This window comes from Odontesthes bonariensis, chromosome 21 (genome assembly GCF_027942865.1).
Source record: "Odontesthes bonariensis isolate fOdoBon6 chromosome 21, fOdoBon6.hap1, whole genome shotgun sequence".
NCBI classification, from domain to species: Eukaryota; Metazoa; Chordata; class Actinopteri; order Atheriniformes; family Atherinopsidae; genus Odontesthes; species Odontesthes bonariensis.
This window is the reverse complement of record NC_134526.1, coordinates 26,728,444-26,745,133: the sequence shown is the minus strand read 5'-3', so window position 1 is coordinate 26,745,133 and position 16,690 is coordinate 26,728,444. Positions and strand designations below refer to the sequence as shown.

The 16,690-nt window shown below is 40.8% G+C and overlaps 1 protein-coding gene across 1 annotated transcript; it reads right to left on the bottom strand.

Annotated features, from left to right (window-relative positions):
- aldh16a1 (aldehyde dehydrogenase 16 family, member A1) lies at positions 1-16,667 on the bottom strand. The gene is made up of 17 exons (XM_075454260.1): positions 16,350-16,667; positions 12,868-12,967; positions 12,564-12,690; positions 11,463-11,620; positions 11,289-11,366; positions 8,648-8,835; positions 8,389-8,547; positions 8,145-8,303; positions 7,137-7,293; positions 6,816-6,891; positions 6,386-6,491; positions 4,872-5,005; positions 4,602-4,769; positions 3,376-3,580; positions 3,095-3,280; positions 1,395-1,520; positions 1-1,224 (listed from the first exon to the last, which is right to left on the bottom strand). The coding sequence occupies exons 1-17, from the start codon at positions 16,437-16,439 to the stop codon at positions 1,045-1,047; spliced, it is 2,397 nt and encodes a 798-aa protein (XP_075310375.1). The 5' UTR covers positions 16,440-16,667; the 3' UTR covers positions 1-1,044.
- Between the last annotated feature and the right edge of the window lie 23 nt (positions 16,668-16,690).

Sequence of the window (16,690 nt, the reverse complement as noted above, 5' to 3'; positions counted from 1 at the left end):
TTTTATTCATGGTTTTTGAGACAGATTTGACAATACATTTTATTTCACTATGTGAACATTGACAAATTACAATATTATTGTATAGTAGTAATGTACAGTAATAAAGATAAACATAGAATAGAACATAGAATTTATTTTTGAACTGAGTTGATGAAAGAAAAAGAAAACAAACAAACAAAAAAGCCATGTTTTGGCATCACGTTTCTTTTTCAGACAAGTTGTTAATACTCTGTTGTCAGATGTGGGCACCATGGACTCCTAGCTTTCCCTCTCCCCGAACAGCATCTACATAGATGACTGTGTTCCAGGAGGTCACAATCTAACAAAATAGTTAGATAGTTGTAACGCACATGAATAAGTTAAATCTGTGCAGTGAAAACAAAGGGAACACGGTTAGAGACCCCACAAGACTGTGTGTAAGGCAGTTGGGTTTAAAGTTGCATAACAGTACAGTATCAGTTACAAGATGTAAGAAACTTAGGATATATGAAGTTAAAGCTGGCATTGCATTAAATATTTTTCTTATTTTCAATTTATTCCTTGAAAATGCCTAAACCAACGATGAATCAATACAACTAGTGAGTATCATGTTGAACCATTAAAATTCCATAAAAGAACCTTTCTGGTACACCTCTGGGAAAATGAATCTTTGTTTAAACATTCCAACATGCCACACTGACAGGGTTTTGTGTTTGTATTGCACTCGCTTCTTTGACATGGTATGTGTAATTATGTGTAATGGCCAACTTCAGCATAGTAAAGGAACATGTAAGGAGTAATAATCTCCACACTGTATGTCTGCCACTTTTATATCAGGGACCCAATTCATAGCAAGTTACTCATGGGATAATAATCGTACATATATCACCAATGCTGCAGACATTTGACCTTTACCATCATAATCGATCTCGTCTGTCGATTTTAAACAAGCTCTGACTATAAGAATTACTGACTGACGGATTTCATTATTCTTGATCTCTCCTTTAAATTGACATCTTACAGGTAACTGTCACATCATTGTTCACCCTTTCTGCCTCGGTCTTCTTATGCAGTAGGTATCCACACACTCTTCCACTGGACAGCATTTCTCCACATTTCTTCTAAGAGAGAGGGATGACACTCAGGCCAGTTTATGCCTTCGTCTTTCCGATCCTCGTCCTTTTGACGGAAGAGCCGCAGGGTTTTCAGTGGGCTCGTGCAGATGTACTGAAGATACTGACAGCCCTGTGGCAGGAAATCAGAGGACAGGAATGAAGATTACATGTAATAGGGTGATGAGTTCTCTTTTAAGATGTGGTTCTTTTATATTTAAGGTATGGTGTGACTTTAATCCTGTTTTTCAGAGCTAATTTTTTTCTCATAATCATGGTTTATATTTAGTGTGCTGTCCTCACCTCAGCACTGCCCCAGTACCAGATAGCCTTGATGACACTGTGAGTAGCAAGAGCCACTGTCAGCTGGTCTCGACTTCCTGTAATGACGTTAACCAGACCTGCTGGCAGATCTGAGGACTGGAGCACCTGAGGAGGACGAGGAAAACATGCCATAAAGATAAAATCTGCTAACAAATATGTAAGCAGGTGTACACAAGTATTTTCAGTGGGTGTACCTCTTTATCAAACCCAATCATCTGAGTAAACCTGACCCCAATTTCAGGCAAGTTAAAGAGGAGATGTCTAAGATCGAGGACAGGTGCAAATTGAAGAGAAAAGAGGAGGAAGTTTAAACAATTTCTTCCCTTTATCATCATAGAAAATGTGAGATCTCTGGCTAAAAAAAAAAAAAAAAAGAGAAGCTTGTAGCGCTGACCAGGACACAACAGGAATATCAGGAAAACAGTATCAGGTCTTTAACTGAAAAAAATAAAAAAAAGTTGAAGCTACAAATTTCTAATCCGAAACTTGTTGAACCCGTTCTCAGATTATACTGGCAGACATTAGATGCTTATCAAGTAAAGGAAGGATCTGCCGTTTCCTGGATGCTATATCATCAAATCTCACAGAAGGACTGTTCCAACATACAGGACCCTTCAAATGACTTGATCCTTCATTCTGTGAAATGTCAAGGATGCTTTTGTGACTGTTTTCTCAAAGTCAAGGATGCTTCCTTTGTGAGATGGGTCCTCCTAAGCCATATCTTTCTTAAGCTAGGAAAGAGTCTTTTTATTCAAAAACACATTTTTGAGCATTCTAGGTAAGTGGCCAAATGTCACGGCAACAGTCCAACTGTCAGTTCCACTTAAAACACACAACAGATGATAAACTGACATTGCTGTTAGCTGAATACCTAACATCAAATTGTATTGGCAATCACTTTGCTGTGCTTTGATAGAACACATTACACTGAACATTGAGGGTTTAAAGAAGCATCCTTGAAATTTCACACAATGAAGGAGTAGCTGCTTTGAAGGATCCCAGACATGGGAACAGTCATTCGGCGATATTTGATGACGTACCATCCTAGAAATGGCAGCTGTTGAGGATCTTTACTTGACTAAAAGAAGTATTTTGTGTATCGTAGGCATTCTCCAAACACCCACAATCCTTTACATACGTCTTAGATGCTGCAGATAGAAGATGGATCTACATCACAGCAATATGCATTTAAATTATGTTTTTTCACCATATTTGTTGTCAACATAATGTTACCATAGTAATCTGTTCCATTGAGGGACTATAAATTGCAAATGGTCAATATAAATGGTTGTTAGGTAGCAACTAAATTCTGCAAGCTATTTACCAACCATGTCAATTTTCCAACTGTTGTGTGTAAAGTGTAGCTAACAGTGGGGCAGTTGCTGTGATTTTTTTTTATTTTCAGAAGTGTTCTCTTTGACGAGAAGGAAGGACTCTTTCTTAGTCATTAAAGGACATGACATGATGTGATGTTACAGTTTGCTTCTATGTTTCTTCTTTTTAGTGGAAAAGAAGTTCAAGTGATGAAGATTTATGTACATAATGGACAACATGTGAATAGAAATACTGTTCACAATACTGGATGTCACAAAGTGATCTATTAGTTTAAAGAAAGATCAACCACAATTCTTATTTGCATTGGGTTTGAAACTTTTCAAATGTTATGTATTAACACATACTTGAATGAAAGCCAAGGCAGGCAGTGGATACTTTTGACTGGGGACCATGATGACTGCGTTGCCTGTGGCGATGGCTGCCCCAAGAAGCGTAACCATGGAGAGTAGGGGATTCTTGTCAGGGAGGACGACCCCAACAACTCCCAGGGCTTCAGGGAAGGAGAGGGCAGACCCAGACTGTGGCATGGGCTGACGGAGAGGGGGAGAGCACAGGAGGAAATTAACGGACTGTACTGATCCAGCTGCATAATACTGCAAGATACTCAAATGTCTTAAGGTCTCACCAGAGATCCTCCTTGTACTTTGTCACAGTAAGCCGCCCAAATACTGAGCCTGGCAACGCTCAGCTCCACCTCCTTGTCAGCCTCGTCTGATGAGACGCCTGTCTGGGTGATGACTGAAGTGACTACTTCCCGCCTCTTTGCCTCCAGGCCCTTGGCCAGAGAGTAGAGTGACTGAGCACGTGCAGATGGACTCTTCTTTGTCCAGCTAGAGGAGGGGAAGGGATGTTCAGCGAAATAACATATGAGTTTGTCAGGTCACAATTCATTGATTAAACCCTTAAATGGGTGAATAACGGTTAAAATCTCAAAGTGTGAACGTCCTCAGACTTTGGTCATTACTTTTAGTGGTCTGTATGATTCAAGAAGATGAGTTTGTATTTATTACATTTCAGTGCATTAAACTGTGGTGATAGTTACATATGTACTTTGTTTATGTTCACTGTAGTGTAGGACTCAGCTAAATTGTCTGTATCAGCTCAAAGTGACATTGGACTTTGACTGGCGATTAACAAAAAAAGAACACAGGATTGTGAAATAGCTCACGACATTTGTGTCATCTCGAAGCCTGTATAAATTATGAATATAATAGCTTTCAGCTTGCACAACACAAATCAATGAAAAGGATCCCATTTCGGTTTGTTTTGATGGGTCAGCTGACATTTTAGGGCCGTTTTAACAGAACTGTGATATCACACTGTAATTTGTTCTACAGTGAGGCAGCTGACAGCATTAGATAAGAACATGAGGGAATTCAGAGTCCAAGTAGAAACTCTCTTTGACTGAAGGTTGAAACGGGTCCTGAAAGATGATCTGAAACTAAATGTTTGTGGTGTGTTCCACGTGTAACAGGAGACCAAACAGTTTGTAAGGTTTGAGTTAGGTGTACAAATATTAAGCATTGTGGATTCGTTCAAAACAGCATCAAATCACTGAATGCAATTCTAAAAGAAATATACGATTATTTAGATTCTTTATTCAAGTATATATCGCCACCTGGGCTCAATGACTGCAAGCAAAACAGAATTTTCCTTTTGGAAAAAGCTTGTAAGATTTAGGCTTGTTGGAGAGGTTTTTCATGTTTGACTGCTGTTAGACCCGATTCTTTATGTGTAGATATTGTCCACTGAGGCCACTGCTTTGTGAATACATGTGTTGGGACTTTGGTCCCTCTGTGCTCTGTTTATGTGCCTGTTTTTCTGACTCTCTTCACGAGGCAAAGCGCTCACCCCTGCTGAACTTTGATAGCAGCCTCCACAGCATTGCGCACGTCTTTCCGGCCTCCATCTGGACAGAAGGCTAACACACCATCGCCCCCTGGTGACTGCACGGCCACACTGCAGCCAGACACTGATTTACATGCTTTACCACCAACAAACTGCAGGTAGGATGGAGTACTGAGGGGAGAAACAAACACAGGATAAAATGTTCTTATCTCCTCATTGATGACTTCTGAGCAAATGGTTTCACTTAAATCGAAGAGACTGTTAAAAACCTACCTGGCGGGGTCAGAAGGATCAGGAATGACAGCTGGGGATGCTTCAGTTCCAAACTTTGAGTAGTCCATTGAAACAGGGGAGGAGCGAAGAAGAGGAGAGGAAGAAAAGGACGGGCGGAGAAACTGGTACAGGCCCTGATAGAAAGCAAAGATGCATAGTGGATATTTAAAACTGACACAATTTGTCTGTGGAGCTCCTGCATATTCATAAGCACCACATATATGAACTGAGCTCCAGAGGCTAAATTCCTTAGTTCATTGTTTGGTGGAGATAAAACAATGGCTAAATGATAACACCTTGCAGCTAAATGTGGACAAAACAGAAACACTGGTATTTGGGTGACTTGGCCAGTCTGTTAAACGGAGCCTAAGAAACCTTGGTGTTGTGTTTGACAAAGACATGTCATTAGTGCAACATTGCAAACATCCGACTAAAAATAGCTTTTTTCAACTGAGGAAAATCTCCAAACTCAGGAAAATGGTGTCACAAAATGATTTGAAGCTGATCATTCATGCATTTGTGTCTTCGCGTTTGGACTATTGTAATAGTTTGTTTTCATGTCTAAACAAGAAGGAGCTGTCTCGCCTGCAGTTAGTGCAAAACTGCAGCGAGAATTCTGACCCGCTCTAATAGGAGGACTCACTTAACCCCTATTCTTAAAGCTCTTCACTGGCTGCCAGTTTCCTCTAGGATCAATTTTAAAATTTTGGTTTTAACTTTCCGAGCATTGCATGGTCAGGCTCCACCTTACATCAGTGATCTGATCCAGTCTTACACCCCAGCTTGGGATCTGAATCTACTGATGGTGCCACGCACTCGTTTCCGAACCAGAGGAGACCGATCCTTCCAGGCTGTTGCTCCCAGGCTTTGGAACCATCTTCCGCTCTCTCTGCGTTCGATGGAGTCTGTTGACGCCTTCAAGGCAATTTAAGACCTATTTATTTGTTCAGGTTTTTGCTTAATTGTTTTAGGGCTGCTTTGATTGTCACTGAGTTGCCTTGGCCTTTTAAACTTATACTTTTATGTACTTCCCAACTGTGTGTTTCTTTTGTAACTGTAAAGCGCTTTGTGACCCTGGTCTGTGAGAGGCGCTGTACAAATAAAGCTTACTTACTTACTTACTATATATTTTTGTTACATAATTCAAATATGATCTTTTTTCATACCCTGAAATAAAATAAAAATGTATTCAATATACAACTGTGCCACCAAACAGCTGGTGATGTAACAAAATAATACTTATTTTTAAGCCCTTATTTTTACCATTTTTGTTCTGGCATGCCTTGTTATATCTTTCTAAACAGAGACATTTTCCTCTTCATATTTCAGTGAGATGTCCCATTTTTGTGTGTTTAGCTGCATTTGTTTCTTATCTATATGAACAACTGATTTGACGTTGATCTTTGAAGTTCAGAGACAAAGTGCTCCGTGCTTCATCTTCGAATGAAAATATTTTGTTTTGTGACCCTGCAGGGGTCACCTGATAAAGTGTGTGAGGAAGCACTTAAACCCACCTCCTGTCCTCCATCTGTGCAGGTGCCACTGTCTTTGTGACCAGAGACAGGAAGGCAGGGGTCCCGCACAGAGTTAGAATTCACCCACACCGAGCCAACTGACAGGCTGCAAAGACAGGAAGAAGACACCCTCAGTGAAGGGTAACTCGCAACTCTCATAAACTGTTGCAATAATTAGTTTTACCTGTAAAGAAACAACAGAAAAAGGATGCTGGGGATAAAAGTGGTCAAGGAACAAAGAGGAAGGAAGGATAAGTTTACGAGAGGAAAGGTTTACAATCAAATAATATAGGGGATCTATAAGAGGCTAATTAAACAGAAGAAAACATGGCAAATAGAGACTAAGGAGATAAGTGTGAATGGGGATTGAAAAACAAAAACAGGGCAAAGAAAAGGAGAATGAACAGATGAAATGTATGATCGTGTGTACCTCTTAGCTGTCTCCAGAGCCAAGGTGAGGTCTTCAGTCCAGATGGACGCTGCATGGCCGTGCGGGCTGTGGTTCCCTGTGTTTGAGAAACACAGAGAAATATCATTCCACTAAAGCAAGAGTTTTCAAAGTCTGACCACACAGCATTTATTCAACCGAGAACGCAGAAAAGACAAATAACTTCAACATTTGACCCCTGCAATACCCAAGTACGCTTTATTTAATACCTTTAACGTGTGCCGTGCAAAGCTTCTAAAAACTTAAAATGATTGTTTTCTAAGAGAACTGTTCCTTTCCACCACGGTCAAAAGGTTTTCTTACCCATGGCCACTGCTTCTGTGTTGCTTCTGAAAGTCATGAGAGGCAGCAGCGGTCCGGGGCAGGGGCTGACCACACACGGTGAGGACGGGGCCGCCCCACAGACAACAGTGGGAGGATACTGGGCACCTGAGGGGGGGGCAGCACAGGACTGAACCAACTGAGGGGAGAAAAACAAAAGAATAATGTTCTTTATTCAACCTGGAAACAATTCAAGCACCTTCTGCGTTAAAGCTTCTTAAATGTTTAATTTCTAAAAAGATAATGTGTGGGCCCACACACACACACATTCAGTTCATATTCAAGTTTTTTTTCTGCTTGTACTCAGTTCTTATGGTTCCTTTTATTAAAGCTGCAGTCTGCAACTCTTTTTCAAGCATAATGCCTGGAACTGTCCGGGGATTCTGAAAGTAGTACATTAAATACCCCAATACAAAAAAAATGAGTTCTCTAGGCCCCCTATATGTCCCGCTAGGTCCCTCCAAAGCCAGCAGGTTTGTTTACAAAATTGCAGACTGGACCGGTAAAAGGTAACCAATCAGGTTACGAGCTGGGCTCTGCTGCCTGTCAATCACCGATTGTGCACGCGCGATACAAGGTAGGCTCGTCCCCACGCTTATTTATCTAGACTATTGAACTTCATTACGGGCTAGTCTACTTACTGTGTCTTCCATGATCGCAAATGACAGGTGAGTTGATGAATGAGGAGTCGTGTACGCGCATCTGGCAGGCACGTAGACGTGCACGAGTTCTCAATTGTTTTGATGGGGCGGGACAGGAAGTTGAATAACTTTTTATTTTTCGGTTAAAAAATAAGCATTTCTTGCATTTTGCGACTACGGAGGTCACCGTTTTCAACTTCAAGCGTTCTGATAGATCATGTAAACTCTTAAAATGCCAAAAATTAGAACTTTACGTATGACAACAACAAATCCTGCAGACTGCAGCTTTAATTGACCATTTTTAAAGCAAAAAAAAGTGGATTTGGAAAACAAAATTAATCTAACTAACCGTTGCCCCCTGCTGTTGGGCCTCCTGTACTGCAGCATCCACCAGGAGTCTGTCTGCATCACTGTGCAGGGCGACGCACTTCATCCCGGCCAGACGGAGCCTGAGATTGGCCACAACACTGTCTGACACACTCTCCTGCACGCACAACACCCAGTGGACCTGAGGGCAGAGAGGAAGAATAAGACATCATGGTGGATGTGTTGTAATATCCTCCAAAAGTGGATAACTTCACTATTTGCATCACCTCTTTCTTCTTCTTAAAAGCAGTCTCGATCACTTCGTCCACGGCGCTGTCAATGTCGGCTGACTCAAAGATTATAAAGGGACACGTAAACCCTATACACGGGGAGACAGACACTGGAACCCCCATCCCTGCTGAGGCCTTACACAGCGTCACACCATCCTAAGAGAAAGAGGGGAAAAAAACAACATTTTTTTAAATCAGTGTACATTAAATTGCATGGCTGGGTTCTCAACTCCCTATTGAGAGAAATAACACACACCTGGTTGTTGCCACTGTAAGTCACGTAGCTAACGTTGGGGTTTTGGGCCACTTTGGCACCCAGCGTAACATCACTTCCTGTTAAAACATTAAGAGCCCCAACAGGAAGTCCCGCGCCTGTAAAAAGCTGCGCCAAAAGGAGAGCAGGAGGGGCGGCGCTTTGTCCAGGGACAACAATCACAGAGTTGCCTGGAAAAAAAAAAAAGAGAGAAGTTCGGTTATAACTCACAGCAGGCACAACAAGGTCTGAATAAAAGTTAAACACAAAGCTGGGTATTATTAGAGCAGGAGTGTTCAACATTTACTTGACAAACTAAATCTGAGCAGTGACTGTTTTAATAAGCAATTAATTAAAATCCAGAAAAGGTTTTTTTCCTTGCAAAATGAGAATTTGCTCCTGTACCTTCACCTGTTTTATTGTACCATAAGTATCTTTGGCCATGACATACAATCTACATTGTTACATGCACAGTTGAGTCGAGCTACAGGTAGAGTTTAAACTGCCTCACACTGCTTCATAGTCCTTGTATGCATGGGAAGGGAATCACATAATTGACTGAAGTACGTCAGATGCAGCAACACTGTTAACTGTGCGATAAAAAAAAAAAACCTTCCCACTGTCTCTCTACCGAAGTTGCTTAAATGGCGATTTTGTCAGATGACACAGCTATTTAAAAAATAAAAATAATAAAACAAAATCAGGATTTTATTAGAGCGACAGTCTGAAAATGCTTCGAGGGACCACATTGTGCCAATATTTAGTAACAATTTCTGATTCATTTAACCGTCTGACAAAAGAACAAGAGCAGCTTTATTGGAATTCAGCTGTGTCACCCTTATACTTTATTGTTTATATAAGTAGATGCATGCTATCTCTTGTGGTTATTTTATTGTTGTTACCAGCCTCTTCCTATTCTGTGTATTGGACAGGAACTGTGGAACACCTAGGCAAATGTGAACCTTGTTGTAGTACCACTACATGTTTACTTGTAAATTAAAAGTTAAATTTTTCCAAGTGTCATTTAGAAGTGAACCATCAGGGGTCCCAGAGGGGACCCAATGTACTTTGAAAAATAATTTCTACAAATCCACAGTTGTTTTGTCGTCTTGAAAATGCCTGATTTTAATTAAACCAAATGTTTCTGAAGAAGTAATCCCCTTGAACTGGTCCTTTTAGTTCGCAATATACATGAAGAGTAATTGAAAGAAGCCAGTTTGTCATCCTATCAGATTTGTTCCAAGTCTGTCTTGCTAGGAAGACAACGGAATGTGTTCAGGTCTGTGATTGGTGGGCCCTTAAATTGACAAATCGTATCTTTTTCTTAAATAAGTGGGCTGTTTAATCACAAGACCTTTGACAAGTTCAAAATTTTGTAGAACTACAGGCACCTGAGTGCCAGAAAACGGCTCAGAAGAAGAGAAGACTGGCCAGCTGCCTGTTGCTCACGACAACAGCAGACAGTGAGGAGTCAGCCCACTGCCATCAGTTAGAAATTATTGTCATCATTGAATTAGAAGCAATTCAAATTTTCATGGGCGGCCACAGCAGCTGTTGTTCTGGTAGACACATCTGATGTGGTGTGGCCTGTGTTCAAGTTTATCTGGGAAAATTGTTGTCATGTTCAATTAGTGATCAAATATAAGTTCATCATGAAATTTGACCTTAAATCTGGATAATAACAGTTTTTATATCTAATATAACGTGACATGCATTTAATAAGCTGGTTCTCTGATATATTATATCGGTCATTTGTAACGATTTTATTTACTTGTCACTGGTGCTAAGCTTGTGTGTCTGCGCTTTCATGCTGTGTGAACTCAGATGTAATCAAGTTGGTTTTTGATTTGTATTTTATACTGAAACATAAGGTATTGTTGTTTTTGGTATTTCCACTGTTTCTAAATGACATGGCTGGACTATCACCTGATTTTTTTAGAGCTGGAGAGAAATCATGTCGAATGACACCCCTTTGGTATCTGTAATTGGCATTTTCCTCTGTTTTCTGCTATAAAACTGATCAATCAAGAAAGCTATTGGCAGAATAATAGATAATTAAATTGATCATTAGTTGAAGCTTTGTTAAGGAAACCTTTTGGGCTTTTTTTCTGCAAGGGGTGAAGGGTTTCCCAAGCGATGTGAATACTTGCGTGAGCCACCTGAGTATATTAACAGCTGCCCAAATATAACTGACAGCCCACTCACATATCTTTATATTTCACAATCCAAGGCAGTGAACAATAATATTCTGCGAAGTCCCACCCTGCTTAATGCAAACACATCGGATCGAAAAGCAGTCACAGTAGGAACTCTTGTTACTGTCGACAACTAGGTTTAGCAACTTTTAGACCTCTTTTCGGAACCTTTCAGCACCTTACATAAAAGCAGAAAATTGACCCACATTCTGATCAAACCCCAACTACTTTCTGTGTAGTTCTATCTGACCCTCATGCTGCTCCTCTCTTCTTCAAGCACAGTGACAAATCTTGTATCGTTGCCTTTTTGATAAAAATATTAAATGAAATGTAGCGACTGGCTACTTGACTGCCGCCTGTTCAGTGAGTGACAGAATGAACAAGGACCGCAGGATTAGCCGTTAAAGTACATTGTAAGAGATTCTTGTAATGCAACGTGATGCGTTTACCCATGGCCAATGCTGGCAGGACTTTAAGCATAAGGGAATAGAGAGAGCAGTCATCAGAGGTGACTACAGCCACCACACCTGGAAGAAAAGCAAAATGAAAAATGAAAAAAAAAAAAACACCATGAAATTCAACACTAGCTGCCTTGTTGTAAACAAACAGTGCTGTTCCCTTACCAACAGGTGTCCAGTTGGAGATGAGAGTGTCTCTGAGCTGAGCCCAGCTGCTGTAGTACTGCAGCAGTCTGACCAGCGAGGAGGGCGAGCAGGAGGCCTCACACAGCTCACACAGCTCCTGCACACACTGGCCGTGCAGCCCGAGAACACTCACCAACCTGTTAGTGAAGAACAAGTAACACAAACATGGATGGATGAAACCCCTAATTGATCAAAGTGCTGGCTCAGGGCTGGTGTTAGAGCCAGAGGAACCCAACAGAACCAAGTCATTACGTCACTTTAAACGTCTCATCAATACATATCTGACCCGCCCTCCCTTTGTTTTCTGAATTTCCGTATACGACCACAGAGCAGGGAGACAGTTTTTTTTGCACAAAATAACAGATCATAGTGTTTGCCTTGTTAAACAACATCGTTTTTAAACGCTGTTTTACAAAACAGTTTGTGTTTGTGAACGTTCTCCGCAACATCGACTGGCGTTTCCAAAGGCAAACTCTTATTTTTGAACACCAACACAAACAGGACTTTTCGCTAGATGACAATATCAAAACACCCGACAATGTTAATAAATGCTGCAAACATTGTTTCAACATCCAGCTTCAAACAACGATCGTCAACACGGCGCTATCCGATGCATTGGCCAGCGTTCAAAGACACGAGTGATGGTACAAAAAAAAACACTGAACAGCAGGAAGATGAGAGGAAGACTCAGCTCCTCTTTTTCCCTCGCTGCTTCAACTTCACATTCATGTTGAAGCTCAGTTTTTTTTTTATTGTTCTCTCTTGAATTAAGCAAACTAAACACAATACTGAGTATAGATTTTTAAACATGGTGGTCATAATGTTTTAGTTGTTCTGGTTGGTCTTCATAACTCCACCTCTAGCCCCTGATGTAAGCGGTTCTTTTCTCTGGACCGGCAAAGAGTTGATTCTGGCTAAGTATTGGGGTTTTTTTGGTGCCAGAGTCAAAGCTTTGGTAGTCCAAAGAGAGAGAAATAGTTTCAAGTTAAGCTCTGAACCACCACTGGAATTGCTTTAATGGAAAACCCCCACAATCAGGGCAGAGGGCTCCCAAAGTGTGTAAATGTGCATCTGTCAGACCTGAGCAGCACTTTGGCTCTCTGGTAGCAGGTCAGGGTGCTCCAGGACTTGAAGCCGTTAACAGCAGAGGAGGCACACTGGGAAATATCCCCCTCCACAGCACACATTGTGCTGCACACGACACCACCTGTGAGACAGACAAAACCAACATGCATAGCGTCAGCGTCATCACAATCACAATTTAATTTTCTACAATGCAACCACACCAACAAGATGACTTGTATTTCCGTGTGTATATATATATATATATATATATATATATAGATTTTAATGAGTATGCACTCTAAACTCAGACTGCTCTCGCCTTTGGAATCAGTAAGTGATTGGCTCTGTCTGTCTGCTGGGCGGAAAAACTTCCCATCGATGAAGTGACCCAGTGAACGGGAATGATGATCTAGCCAGGCCTGGAGGGGAAGAAAAAGAACAAAGGTTCATCCCTACAACTAAATCCCCAGAAGGTTACTTCAATACAACAAAATTCTGCATCAGAGAAGTGACAAGAACTGAACTCCTGAATAATTTTCAGGATAACACTCGGCAGTAGATGTATCTGAGAACGAAAATGCTCCACCTGTGTAAACACCAGCTGTGAGCCTGTATGCTGATGATGTTTGTATGATGCAAGTAGCGCAAAACCAGACAAATAGAGACGCTCAATAAACTCAATAAACAGAAGCAAATGTTTTCAAAAGGTCAGAGTTTTAGAATAAACGACCAGGGTCATAAATCCCCCAAAATAAGAAAGAAAAATAAATAAATAAATAATTTAATCATTCATTGATCCATTTTCATCTGCCTTTCTGAGGTCTGGTCACTGAGGCAACAGGTCCAGGAGAGAAACCCAGACATCTCTTTCCACAGCGACACTCTTCAGCTCTTCCCGGGGGATCCCGAGTTGTTCCCAGGCCAGGAGGGTTATATGTAATCCCTCCAGCGAGTCCTGAGTCTGCCCCAGGGGCCTCCTCCCAGATGGATGTGCCTGGAAAACCTTCAAAGGAAGGTGACCTGGAATCATCTAACCAGATGCCCGAACTACCTCAGCACTGTAGCCAGTCTGACAAAGAGTCCAAGCTCTGTTGAGCCAGGTATTCCTTTAACTTTCAGCAGTGATGATTTCATGAGATTCTTTATCAATTAAATTGTTTCTATCAGAGAGAAGATTGATGGAGTCCTTCCCACTATTATCAGTGATATATCATCAAGATTGGGAGGGTAATTAATTATGATTACAATGAATTGAACTACAATTGGCTTGAATTGAACTATATTATTTAAGTGCCTTGAGATGACATTTGTTGTAATTTGGTGCTATATAAATGAACTGAATTGAATTACACCGGGTCATTATTTATTCAACAATAAACCGGGTTGGTTGGTGGCGTCGTGGGTTAAGCAACCGCCCCATGTGCAGAGGCTACAGTCCTCGCTGCAACTGGCCCCGGTTCGAGTCCCGCACCGAGCGGCCCTTTGCTGCATGTCTCCCCTCTCTCTCTGCCCCTTGCATTCCTGTCTCTCTCCAACTGTCCTATGATTAAAGGCATGAAAAAAAACAATAAACTGAGTCAAAATGCAGAGGCCTTGTGTGAAAAGCTAAGTCCACTCCAAGGATCAACAGTTTGTAGAACTATCCTCAGCAGCAAGAACTTGAAATAATCTTTTCCATATGAAGTTATCACCCGTGGCTGAGCAGGAATTTTGCTGCACTCTTCTTTACAACGTTGGTTCAGCTCTTTGAGCTTTTCAGCATTTGTTTATGCACAGCTCTCTTAAGGTCCCATCACAGCATTTCAATTAGGTTGAGGTCTGAAGTTTGACTGTACCATTGCAACACCTCGATTATTTTCTTTTTCAGACGTTCTGTTGTAGATTTGCTGCTGTGTTGTGTTTGGGATCATTGACCTGTTGATGACCCAGTTTCAGCCAAGCTTTACCTGTCGGACAGATGGCCTCACATTTGACTCTAGAATACTTTGGTATACAGAGAAGTTCATGGTGGACTCACTGACTGCAACATGTCCAGGTCCTGTGGCTGCAGAACGAGCCCAAATCATCATACCTCCACCACCGTGCTTTACAGTTGGTATGAGATGCAAGTGCTGATACGCTGCATTTGGTTTTCTCCAAAAAAAACTTGTGCTTTTATAGCGGTGCTCTCACTCACTGATGATCAGTCAATCAAGACAATCTAATCAACAGCGCTTGAATGCTACTTACCCTCTTGATTCCTAGGGAGGCAGTAAGCGTGGACTTTTTTCCACAGTCTGCTTCTGCTTTTTGGCTCAGTTTTTGTTTAATAAATAATACCACAGTGCCACATGTTATGGATTGTAATTAATTTGAGGCTGCATTTATCTCGAGCTCTGAATGTTTTTTTTGTTTTGTTTTTTTAAATAATGCCCTGACATGTAAAACCTTGGAAATGAGAGAAGATGTACTCTGTTTTACACATTCAACATATCGACAATTTTGATATCCGACATAGTTTCCTTCAGAGCGATGCCTGGGGTTTTTGTTTCTTGTCGATAATAATCAAGGCTGATGGAAAGTAAAAATTGCATAGAGCTACTCAAGATATACTGGTACTTCTCTTTAATTGTATCCGTAATCTTCCTCTCAATAAACTGAGTAAAGAAAACCATGAACCTTTCTTAAGAAGTTTACGGTGTAACCCAGAAGACATTTTACCCAATGACAGATATACAGTATTTGAATTTCTAATTCAATTCCAAGTTCTACAAATAGTATCTATCTAAATTAGACTGAACTGACACAGGGAAAAAGACATACCCAAACCAAGCTCAAATTTTATTGGTCAGCAAGACGCCACCTCTTGCTTGACAGTGACTTGGATGGCTATGGAGCGTGTGTCAACCATTTACAGACAGAAGACCAAAGTTCAAAATCTCTCTAAACCACTTTAACTAAACTAAACTTCAGCTTCTTTGATAAATAAGAATAAATTGTTGAAATAATTTACTTGTGTCAGTCAATACTGTTTTAGTTGGGCAAAAGGGATAGCGTGTCTTTTGAAATTAAACTCATACTTCCCACAATGCAACTCAAAAGCATCTGTCACTAAGCAGCCCTCACATTTATAATCCAAATATTTATCAAACTCAACATGCCCAGTTTTTCATACAGCCTTTATGTTCTAAATCTATAGAATTAAAAATGTATGAGGTTTAAATGAAAAGATATAAGATAAAAACTCAAATAATAAAGAAGGAGATGAAAATGATGGATCCTCATAGGAGACAATTATATTTGTGAAAGCCAGAAATGTGAAACATATTCTGATCTACATTTGGTCAGATCTAGAGGAGTATGCTGCCCATGCCTTGGTAACACCTCGTCTTCATGAGATTAAGCGTTTTAGGTATTCTGCCACGTCCACTGACAAAAACTGGTTGCCAAAGATCATCAGTCAACGCATATACTTCATATTCTGTTTCACAATCGTCCAAAGGTTCAAGTCTAGATATCAAGAAAAATATTATATCATGAAGAAACAAGATTTCGGAGTGTGGCTAACTTTAGCATTCCAGTCACATTAACAGTTCCTGTTAACAGTTAACAGTAAATGCTCGCAAGTCCGAGCATTTTTTTTTTTTTTAAACAGTAAAGTCACATGTTTGCCTTGTGAGTTACAGCCAGCTATCAGTTAAAGAAGTTCACGAGTGAAACAGTAGCAGGCTAACCCTGTAAAACATGCAAGTCAAAAATAGAAACGGTTACGATGTACAACTAATCAATTTCTCCTATGGAAAATTAGACAGAAAACTTTACCTGTGCAGTGGCAGTGCTAGAAGTTGATGCTGGTCCGTGCTCCATGCTTTGGAAAATATCGTACACTGCCTTGGTGGTGCTACCAGCCATAATAGTGAGAACTCAGTCAGTGAGGATGCAAATCTCTCCGAAGCTTTGTCTCCGTGTCAGGATGGAGTTAAGGATAAAAGTCTTTATTTTTAAGCTTGAAAGAGGAAACCTGCAAGAATTCAAAGAGAAAGGGTTACAGGAAGACTTATGAGCTGTCACTCCACGTCAAATACAACGTGCTAACTTCACTCTTTCTGGAAGAACTAGGCAGCGCGCTCTAGAGGCTTCACCCCTCCTCCTTTCCGGTGTTG